This window comes from Oryzias latipes, chromosome 3 (assembly GCF_053564925.1).
Source record: "Oryzias latipes strain Hd-rR chromosome 3, Olatipes_Hd-rR_3.1".
Classification (NCBI taxonomy): Eukaryota; Metazoa; Chordata; class Actinopteri; order Beloniformes; family Adrianichthyidae; genus Oryzias; species Oryzias latipes.
The window spans coordinates 15,872,594-15,884,687 of NC_136239.1; the positions used below are offsets into that span (position 1 = coordinate 15,872,594).

At 37.2% G+C, this 12,094-nt stretch overlaps 1 protein-coding gene across 3 annotated transcripts in view; it reads right to left on the reverse strand.

Moving 5' to 3' along the window:
• Positions 1-12,094, reverse strand: part of map2k5 (mitogen-activated protein kinase kinase 5) — a 57,708-nt gene continuing 45,614 nt past the window's right edge. For all 3 annotated transcript variants that reach the window (XR_013654808.1, XM_004066963.5, XM_011488200.3), the window contains exon 22: positions 1-1,927. Coding sequence is in view for 2 of the 3 variants with exons in the window: in XM_004066963.5 (XP_004067011.1) it covers positions 1,826-1,927 (102 nt within the window). In the remaining variant the exon portion in view is untranslated. The remainder of the gene's footprint in view (positions 1,928-12,094) is intronic.

Sequence of the window (12,094 nt, forward strand, 5' to 3'; positions counted from 1 at the left end):
AACGTTTGTTCAAATAACTTTTATTTAACATGTTTTGTGCCAACAGACATAAAAAAAACGTTAAAAAAGGGGCGGCCTGTTCAGTCAGTCATTTCACAGCACTGAGGCTTCTGCTGCGCATCATTACTAAACAGAGACTCTGTGGTTTGAACAAGAACAAAATACGAGCAGGACACCAGACATGCTGTCATCAAGCTGAGCATTAAAAAAGACACACAAATGAGTCCCTCGTTCATAGCAGAATCATAACATAAACAATAATTCCTTATATTTTTTGAGCTAAATATATTGTAAATCTGTAACATTTAAGGCTAACGTGTTCAGGTCCACAAATCACATTTCAAGTTCACTTAAAAATGTTGTATTTGAAGTTTTAACCACAACCAGCAGAAGCAGAGTTCCCTGATGAGCTTCTGAAAGAGCACAGGACTGAAGTGCTCGACTTTGCAGTCTACAGCACACACACACTGTGTACCATTGCTGGATGGATCTCTGAAAAACATCATCGTTACAACTTCTATGTAATCAAATGATTAAAAGTGCAGAGAAAAGAAGTAGCAGATGTGAAATTTAAAAAACTTTGCTTGTTTTTCAATAAGGAAAGTCCTTCAAAAACAAAAAAAAAGTGTCATGATCATCTTCACACATCTAGCCTGTGTTTGGGTCTGAGACACATTTGGAAATTTCGTCCATCTTTTGAGTGATTCTGTTTTAGTTCTTAAGAGCTAGAAATGTTGAGATAGCATTTCAGCTAGTCAAAAGATGCAGTTCTGGGTTTACCTGAATTTAAATCTATTTCACAGATTAGATAATTCTTTATGTGCCAGCAGTTTACAACAAAAATGTGTCTCTTGATTCTTACACTACATATCATACCCCTCCGTTTTCTTTGTGAACCACATAAGTAATGGGATTACATTTGAATGAATTAGATTTCATTGGATGCAAATAAAGACCATTGAGATCTGTCAGAGTTTTGAATTTCCTGTAGCTATTTCAGCATTTAGCTCCTCTTTGGTGTACCAAGAATTTGAATTTTTGTTTTCGTTCTATTATCTGAAGGTATTTCAATGATTATCTATTTGCTTTACTTTCTTAGATATTTTGGGCACACTGTGAATGTGAAATATAAAAAAAATAAATATATGATTTTGGTTTTTCTAAACTGTCCTGTCTTTTTCTTTTATATTTAAAATGTTTTCATTTTCAAGGAAGAAATGAAGAGAGAAAAAAAACAGTTAATCTGCAAAAACAACAAAACAAAGTGCAACCCAACTGTAAACTGACTCAAAGCACATAAAAACCTCTTTTCATGACAACAATATACCAAGTGGAAGTTTTCCGTTGCGGAGTTCAGAAATGACACACTGCAGGTTTACTGGGCATCACACTGATGGTAAAAAAAAAAATGTAGAATTAGTCTAATTTTAGCCCTGTTGATGAGAAATCTCATAACTTTGATATTAAATATTTGCTCTGGTCCAGATGTGCAATATAATATCCCAATAGAAAACAGGAAAGCACAGGCTGATCATGTTGGATTGTCAGGTTTTGAAGTTGTGCACTCTTTTGGACCATAAATATTTATCTTCCTTCATCAAAATGTTCAGAACATTTCCGGGTTTGCAGGGTGGTACTGAAAATAATACTTTGTGCTAAAAAAAAATAAAAAGAATAGTTGATATATCGCATGTAATAACCCAATTTCTTGTCCAAAAAATACAGTTCTGTGAGGGTTTCATACAAGGAAACATTCTTGACTGTACAGGCTTTTGCAGACGTTTAAAGTCAAACGTTTGTGTCCATCAGAGGACGGTTGGAGGCATTAATGAGCCTGCTGAGTGCGCCTCTCCTCCAGAGAGCGGCAAACCCACATGGACACCACCTCTGCATTTCCATCATTAAACTGGATGATGAAGGGATGATCCTGCATAAAAAAGATAAAGAAAAGTTTGTCTTAAAAAAAAAGACAACCCTCCAAAATATTGTATTAGAATACTAGAAGTAGCAAAAACATTTCAATAACATTTGCTTTAAACAGATATTTTGTTTCAAGCCCAACTTTCTTTTGAATAGAGTTGGAGAATTAAAGGTTGTGTTAGAAATAAACATGAAATTCCCCATTTCAATAAATGTCATCTCCTCTTTATCTCTTTATATAATTGTATAAACAGCCATTATGTTGTAATGAACTTAATTGGTCATAAAAAAGCAAGAAAAAATTGGTTTTCTTAATAAAACAGAAAGTCCAAACAGCTATCAGTACTATCTCTATTCAACTTTAATATTTCGGTTTATTACCAAACAGATTGGAGCCACAAAAAAAGATGATACCTTTATGTTAAGAGCATAATCAACTCTACTTTTGAAAATAAATTTTAAAAATGAGTCACAAAATGACAATAAAATATTAATGAACCTAACAAGAATGATGTTAAAACTGGTTAAATATCCATTATAAACATATTTTGAACTATGATTTGTCGGAATTTTAAAGAAAAACAGAAAGCTTAATCATCTGCATGTATTAAGTACTAAATTTAAAGTAACCTTGATGATCTATTTTCCTCATAAATGAATGAATGAATGAATGATTGTGACTGATTTTGATTAGTTAGGTCCATAAATGAAACATGTCTCCATTTTGATGCTTGTCAGCATTGACTCGATGCAGAGATGGCTGTGCCAATCAAAGCAGCTATCTGACTGATTCCCAGGCCTGAGCAGGAGGTCAGAGGGCACACAGAGATCAAGGGTGAGCCAAGAGGAGGTTGTAAATGAGATGAAGCCATTCAGGCCAACAAGTATTTTTATTTAAGGTGTCTAGATGTCCAATTGGGGAACAAATCAAGTTTAAATGAACTTGTCAACACTAATTTCTGCAACAGCACGACAACGCCCCACAGTTTGGATCTGAGCGAGATCACAGGAGGAGAAACCATGTGTTTTTTGAGGTCACTTAACTACAGATGAAACAGTCTTTTGGCTAATTCTGGTTAGTTTATCATGTTTTTTTTTTTAAATAAAATGGCATGGTCCCCTTTTAATAAAGACATTTAATCTCAAAGAGCTACTCCCATGAAAACTGTGTTTCTATCATGTTTTTGTGGCTTTTATCTGATGAGGGAGGACATAATAATAATAATAATAATGGATTGGATTTATCTGCGCTTTTCAAGACACTCAAAGCGCTTACAGTGTGTCCATTATTCATTCACTCCTCTTTCATACTTGGTGACGGTAAGCTACGGTTGTAGCCACAGCTGCCTTGGGGCAGACTGACAGAGGCGTGGCTGCCATTTCGCGCCTACGGCCCCTCTGACCATCACCGGGATCATTCATGCACATTCACACACCAGTGGAGCCACACTGGAGGCAAGGAGGGTGAAGTGTCTTGCCCAAGGACACAACGACATTTTGGCTGGTGGGAGCGGGGATCGAACCGCCAACCCTTCGGTCATTGGACGACCCGCTCAACCACCTGAGCCACTGTCGCCCCAAATATATAAAGAATATATAAAGAAAATATAAAGAAAATGTCTGAATATTTCTTTGTTTAAAACATTGTGAATCAGGAGCAGACAAAAAGAAATGCTGTTGAGAAAAACTTGTAGTTGTGACACAGAAGCAATAATCTACAAAGTGGGGGCGGGCTTACTCCGTGCAAAAGGTCCCGTCCACACCTCAGAGGTGAGTTTTTAACAAACTCCTGCCGCTCTGCAGTAACTATGTCTTAGAAAATGACACAGGTTTTTTTTTATTTTGGCTAAAAACATCATAATCATAATTAAAAGACCACTGGGAAAGCTTTTGCAATAGATCAAAAGATGAACGGAGTGGGACTTTAACTCTTGGTCTCAGAGAGAACACTTCTTACTTTGATGCTTGCATGGTCATTTGTTAATCAAAAGGCCACACCCCCATCTGTGAGCAATTCCAGATCTCCAGAGAGTAAAACCAGTCACATGATGCAAATTCCCTGCCTGGAAGTTCCATCCTAACCACATAGATGACAGAACCTTTTAGAACCAGACCATGTACGGGTCTACTAGTTCTGTTGTACAGTTGCTTGTTGACTTGCTTGTATAAAACTGCCCTAAATGGCTAACTACTGCCTTCCTGGTGACCGAACCTGGCTTTAGTTCTGCTTTCAAACAAGCCTCAAACCAGATCAGGTGCTACCTGGTAAACTAATAAGAGCGATGTAAACTTGCACTGTCTTTAGTCACTGTTGTTCACTATGCCCTCTACCACCTTCATTTCACAAAGAAATGGCATTACACTTTTTTTAGTGTTGCCATATAATTACCGTAAAAAGGACAAAGCACATATTTTCCTGCTTTGGTGAAACCCGCGACATCTTAGAATTAAGAATATAAACTCAAAAGAAATTTCTTATGGCTTATTTATTGAGGTTTTTAAATCAATCATGCAAAATGTGGTTGAAAAAAGGCTACAAGGACAGACACTAAGAAAAAGAAAAAGAAAACTTTCAGAAATCTAGGAATATTCTGGCTTCAAAATATTTCAGAAGACAAAAAATAATTATTCCCCAAGACCTCTGGTCAGTGCTTCGCATCATTTCAAAATGTTAAAAAATATTTAACACAAATAGCAAAGTAGAATCTAAATAGACTAAAGACCAGTTTTGAAAATGTTAGACTTTTGAAGGAATTTGCAACCATGACATTAACATAGCCAACCCTACAAAGATCTAATCCCTTTTCACTCTTGAATGCCTTCTTTTTATACATTTTTTAAAAGTTTGCTCAGATGATGCTGACAGAAATAATCTCTTTATGTTTTCCGGTCAAATAAAGTACCAGAACAATAAGAACAATTCAACAAAATTGAGTTTTTTCCCATTTAAAGTCTTTAAAGCATTTTAAACATTTGCTTTTGGTTTATTTTTACCAAATGGTGCTGTTATTTGATGGTGAACACGTAACCCCCGCTGTAGCTTTCTTCTCTTAAACAAAATGCATTTCAGCTTGCTCTAATTATGCACTAACTTTACAGAAGGACTGGGGGAGACACATCAATCCTGTTGTCCTTCCATCGGGCAGCTACGGTTAACAAAGTCTGAGGTTAATTACTCTCAAATAGGTGCAGGCATGTGCGTGTCAGTATGAGACTGGTAGAGTGGATGCTCCTGGGTGCCCCTAAGAGCCGGACACCCATCTCATCAATCATTGTTCTTTGTCTCAGTACAAGCCGTACAGAAATAAAGAGTGAAGTCCTCAGTGATGGTGTTAAAATCAAACTCTGTAACCTCTGCTCCATAAATTAACCCTGACAGGCTGAGGCATCTCTGGTTATTTGACCTGGATGAAGGTGCTTTTCATAATACAGACAACTGAAAAAGCAGGACTGCTTTCAGTGATGGTTGTTGCCATAGACTATCGTTGGCTTCATCTGCTTTAGGATTTTTCCTTTCCATTGAGCTGATTAGAGGAAAAAGCTCTGCAGAGATGTCCTTCATAGGTGTGCAACAATAACTGTGGTTACTCAAAGTACAATAGTCATTCCATTCTATGTGAATAGTACGACCAAAGGTTGATTGTTGTTTGTCTGTAGATCCGCTGAAAAATACTTTTTACAAATTGTAGCTGCACACAGCTTTTACAGACACACATACAGTAGATGTTGCTACATGGTCAAGATCAAGTATATTCTGTATATTTGGTCTCAAGGACCAGGGTTGGCCAGCCCTGGTTTAATTGCTATAAGGACAGTAGATTTCTGTTCAACCTTTTATGACTGGAGCTTCAGCTCCAGTGTTTACATTCTTCCATCGACCTTTCAGCTATTTGTGCTGTTAACATAAATCCAGCGCATTCTGAAAGTACAGAAACGCAGCTTTGTGCTGATATGCAACACTGTACAACAGGAAAGTGCTTACAAAATCAACGTATATTAGCTGATTGTGTTGCAGAGTAAAGCAGCTGTGGGTTGTTCTGCAACACTTTACGTTAGTAATCTGTTGCATAACGGTACAAAGCTGATATGAAAAGTCGCTTTTCAGCGTCAGCACCAGTAGATTCACATTTATTGTGTAAACTGAACTTTTTTACAAAGAGGGTTACATTCTGTAAGGCGAAAATGTGTGAGGGCCGATCAATTAGCCTGAATACTTTGAACCCTTACAATATTGATAAATACAAATTAACTATTCAATGAAACTTTTATTGCAGTGGGACACTTTTTATTTCTTCAAGAGAGGAGAAATATATCAAATACTTGTTTACTAAAACTACTGTGAATTTCCCGTTCCCAGCTAACTGTAAACCTTGAACCTATAAATTATGTCAACAGGAAAGTTACACCAGTAGTTACCTAATTCAGAAAAACTAACCACTGTGACTTTCATCACAACCCCCCCCCCCCCCCCCCCCCCCCCCAAAAAAAAAAAAAAAAATCTGTTTTTTTGGTTTGGCCCTTTGCAGCTGTGAAGTTCAAGTAGCAACAGGTTGTTGTCACAGGTTTACAAGAGCATATAACCTAATTTAGCCGATCACAATTAATTAATCCTAGTTGTAAAAAAGTGCTGGAGGCTGCATATTATTAATTTTATGACAGGAGCCTGGGGGCCAGTAGAAGTTTGAACGTGGGCTGCATTTGGCCCAGACTTTGGACATGCTTGGTGTTAATGGTTTAAGAGTTACAACAGATCAAAGAGCTTGTACTATTTAGGTGTTGCCGGCAACATCTCTGGTGTCGAGAGTTAAATACTGTTTGTGACATACCATTGAATCACATATTTACTTATGAATTACTAGTTCTTTCTCTTGATTTTTAAACTCCTGAATCAAAGGAGATAACTTTCACAACACAATATAGGGCCACAATATAAACAAAGTAAAAACTTGTAATGTAGGAATTAATCATGCAGAGTGGTTTAGTGTATTTAAGGGGTGTGACTTTCTGTCATGGTCATGGCCATGCAAAGGTAATGCTGGGGATGGCCTAATTTGAAAGTTGCATTAATCACCTTCTAGTCCTATCAAAGTGAGATCATCACCTTCAATTATTTCGCTAAAAAAGAAACCGCCTAAACCCTTGGGAAATCCTTTTTAACTCTTTAATTGGCTGAGGCCTTTAAAGGGTCGGTTTAATCCAAGATTAATTTATGCAATTTTAAATAACACAATGTATGATTAATGTTCAGAAAAAATTAAAAGGAGTTGGAGGCAATTATAACATAGCACTGGTCGTCACCTCATTAGAATAGAGTGGGAGGAAACATGAAGAATATGCACATGTGTGTGACAAGTGCAGAGAGGTAGACAGAATAACTAGGTCTTTGCAGATTTGCATGCTAATCATTAGCTCCCACTGGAAACTGGCTGGCACAGGTGCGTATGTGTGAATACAAACTGTATTTAAAATAAAAAATTCAACAAGTTAACATTTTTTTTTGTTTTTTTAACTTGTCCTGTCCAACAGCTAAGCAAACAGATGACAGCTGAAAGCCTTTTGTGTTGGACATATTTTACTTTTACAACAGGGGTTATGAATCTTATGATACACCAGATTTATATTTAAATAACCCCCTTTTGTGATTTCAGCTATACTTTATTCATGTTAATTATATTTGGAAGTATTCTTTTGTTGGACCGGACGGAAAAGAAAAGGAGGAAAGAAGAGAGAGGGATGACTGATAAGGGGGGGAGGGGGATAGAAGGGTGATTATAGCAGCGAGGGTAAGATCATGAGCGTCAGAAAGCAACAAGTTGATGGAGCTTTATAATCACAACTGACTGGTTAAGATGCATGGAAAATCTACAAAAAATAAAAATAATTTTCACTTCTTCCAAGAAGAAATTCAAGGGGATCTTCTTTTATCTACTCCTTAGCAAGAAGTATCACACAAATGTGTTTTCAACTGAGTTTGTTTGAGCAAAGGTCACAGCTGACAGGTTGTGAAATAGCCAATTCATTTTTCTGTTTTCCCTGCATAAAAGTGACAGATGTGATGGCATGTGGACAAAGTCAGAGCTTACTAACGTATAGCATCTCTCTGGGTGCATTTAAGGGCCAATATCGTGCAAAATGTACTTTTTTGAGCTTTTAAGTGTGGAAAAACCCCCAAAGTCGTATTTTGATCTATTCACGCATTTCTGAGTATTCCTCCAAAAACCTGCTCTCTGAGCACCAGCCCCTCTCTTTCCCCGAGAACGATCGGGTCCCCAGGTTCAAATGTATATTCTGGGGGGGGTCACAGCCCCTTTCAGGAAGAGTCTGCACTGCCAGCACCGCCCCAGGATCACACACACACCAACGTTCTCGGATGAGCTAGCGCTATTTGGCATAAAAACGCTTTCCTTTTATATGCACAATATGCACATCAACTTTGCAAAAGTTTGGATGTTGTTTGATTTCGTGGGCAAAACGCAGACACGCTGCCAACCGGCTCTAGGATGACGTCATAAAAAGTGCGGCGCCCACAGGGAGAGAAAGGCGGTGCCTCAGAGATGGAGTCTTACTTATGGATAGGAAAATGAACTCCAAAATTAACTCATTGTTCATAAAAAAACGTTCTTAGTATGTCAAAGGTAATATATGATCATATACAGTATATGGGTATAGTTTACTCTGAAAGGCTTCAGAAAAACATGATAGAGACCCTTTTTGAAGAGCTCAATATGAATTGTCGTATCTGAACTTATTAACTTTATTTGGTTTTTGCTGCTTTTGAACTGGAATTTTGAGGACATGATGAAAGTAAAAATTCTAAAAGATGTTCAGAGGTTTAGAGGAGTCACATCCATTTCCTGAACCCCTCTTTCCTTGCTGAAAAACACCCCCATGAGAAGAGGGGTTTCAGTCAGTCGCCAGTGGTCTGAACCAACTGTAAAGGGGAGCAGATTGACAGAAAAAGCATTTTTCCCCCTAATTCTGCCTCAAGTTGATTCATTTTTCATGAATTCATAACAAAAAAATCTTAATCATGTTTCGGATTCTTGCCATTGACAGTAAAGATGTAGCACTCTGACGAGGGGGGGCTTTTTTTTCAGCTCAATGCCAGCTCTGTAATGTTACAAAGGCACTTCTAATAAAGTTCCATACAAAGTGAAGTCATGACCGTTATTATATTTTTAAAACACAGTTTTTATAAATTTTATATGAACTAATTTTGTTGCATTTATCCGCCATGTCTTAAAGTCTGCTCCCTGAAAATATAGTCTGACTTTAAACCGGTCCGTGATCACATGTAGGCCAAACACAGAACAGCTCATTAGCAGAGCATAATAGCATGATGGCATCGTAGCATTAACCATTGTAGCAACAGCCTTTTAGCCATCCAAGCTTATGAAGAAAAGAAAAAAAGACACTTATACATGATGTCAGTTAATTCTGGTACTGGTACTATGATTCAATAACAAAATCCTAAATGTACAGGAGCATTTTTACAAGTTTATTAAGCTCCTTAGCTCCAGCACAGACACGATTATCTTGATAGAAAAATTACCAACTATCTTTCCGGAGACAAAAAAAGAAGCTGTTGCTCAGGCTTATGATGGGGCATTCATCATAAGGAGCCACAGGTGGGGATCAGGGTGAGACCCAGGACATCAGTGGAGGTGCTTATTACAGTCACCGTTATGTCCACTTGTTAAAGTTTACAATGCAACAAGAAACATGTCAAGGATTTCTTGCTGGTATTGGGGGATTTTCTAAGTCAAGCAGGTGGGGACCCTTCCAAGTGCTTCAGGAACACATTGGAACCTCAGCAGTTGTATTGTTTACACAAGGCTGATCTGGTGAAGTAGTTTAAGACCATCCAGAACGGAGCTGAGTTTGATGGCCATACCAAGACAGAGGCTGGGAGCCACTTGAGAATCTGGAAGATGAATCTTTTATTTTGATTTAAGATAAACTTAAGGTTGCATGCATGTTCTGCAACAGAGCTAAGGTGAGCTTTTAAACATGGGGAGGTTTCTGAAGTAAACTTCAGTGTGGACCATCAGCACAGCGTAAAGTTCCTCTAAATACAAATAAACAGATACTGCTGAAACGGAGTGATTTCAGCCAAGTACCACTTTCTACTTACCCTTTTTATGGTATTATACACTCCTTAGAAAGCCTTCATGAACAAATAATGAAAAGAGGTATAAAGTACTGTATATTGTTATACAAAAGCCAATGAAATTGTACAGTGTTAAGCTTTATTGGTTATGAAAAAAGCAAATTACTTATTCTCTCAATCAGATCTACATCGCAACAAAATTATGAACCATTGTTATGAAAAAGAGTTTGAAATAATTATTTTTTAAACATGTTTTTGATGGTTCATCATTGATTTGTGCTATTTTTTTTTCAATTTAACCATTTTCAAAATGGCTGTAGCACTGCCAACTGCAGTCTGGTGTGTGTAAATGGAGTTGACATCAATGAGGACCCAAGGGTTAAATGTGAAAACATTTGGCGGCAAAAGTGCTGACAGAAGAGATTAGGGAACATAAGACACAGACGATTTGGCTTCAAAGAAGTGCGATGATACGAAAGTGAGCATGTGAAAACCCTCTTTGCACATAATTCTGTGTGAGAAGACCTGTATTTCTAGTACGGTGAAACATCTACCAAAATTGAACAACCCAATTTAATATGAAATATTTTGTTGACATGAAAAAAAAACACATTACAATAAAAAAAATAATATTGTATGAGTCTCTAAAAAATGTGAAAAGATTTAGGGACGTCATAATAAGTCATCATTACAACAGTTAACTAAACTGCAATAACAAAACAAACAATTCTTTATAATGAAGACAACTTCCTCATTATGTCACCCATTACAAAAATGTTTCTAGTAAGTGACTTCAAACGACTGAGGTCAAAGTGTGGTTAGATGTCTCAAGCCTTCAATTTTATGCCCCAACAAACATTTACTGAGCTACAGGCACCTAAATACAAGCAACAGTGGGCAAGTCATAAAATTAATATTTCCTACTTTTTTGTCTTTAGGAGTGGAAGACTTTTTGTTGTAAAGGGTCCATTAAAAAATCTAAATCAACAGGGCTTGCATAAAAGGAAAATACAGTTTAGCAAAAATACTTACCGGTAAATGCATTGAATAATGTAGTATTTATCTGGCAAGACAACAAACCTCTGACGCACTGTTTAGGGATTTTTTTGTTAAATTTCTATCAAAAGTGTAACCAGAAATACTGGTAAGTTGTTTGCAACTTTGGAAATAATTTAGTCTCTGTATAAAGATTAAAATGCACTACTTTTAAACACCACAAATACTGATCCATGCTTTCATGTTGTTGATGCTAACTCATCATCCAAACGTTGCTTCAGAAATGGAGACTTATCAGGCCAGGCTGAAAAAAAATGTACGTTAACGAGCAGTTGGACCGGTTAACCTAATAAAGTGGCCAGTAAGTGTATATAAATTACATACATTTAAAACTTTTGGATTTTCTTGTGGTAAAATTAGTTTTCTGAAAGAGGGGATACTAAAGTACATCCATGCCAAGTGTAGTGCTTGTCCCCAGAATACCAAATTATTTTAACATCCGGCTCCACTATTGTGGACTGTGGAGGGAAATTGGAGAGTTTGGAGAGAACCCATACATACACAACGAGAGCAAATGTATAGTATTGATAGTCTTTAGGCTAAGCACAATGAAAAAAGGAAGTTGCTTGGATTTACCTATGGAAAAGTATGCCAAACCATATGAGCTTAAAGGACAGAAACTTTTTCTCTTAAGAATTCAAAAGATTGGATAACAGGAAATTTAAAAATAAAATCTGTACTAATAGTCCTGAGAAATAACACCACCCAACCTGAAGCGCAAACTATGAGTACTAGTCTGCACAGCCTTACTTGATAGGTCTACATTACTGAGATATTCTAGATTTGAATCCACAGATAACAAGTTAGTGGAAATGCAGTTGTTCTGCATGGCAGCAAGTGCAGGGAGGAGAGTGATGGCGGCTGCATTAACATACAGATAGAATAGGGAAAGAGTTTTAATGTACTCAGGAGGCTGGGGGGAAATGGAGAGGTAGAGTGTGGAGTAGGAAGAAAAGGAGCAGTGAGAAAGAAAGAACGGGAAGACAATCAGAGGGCTGGTGCCACAAA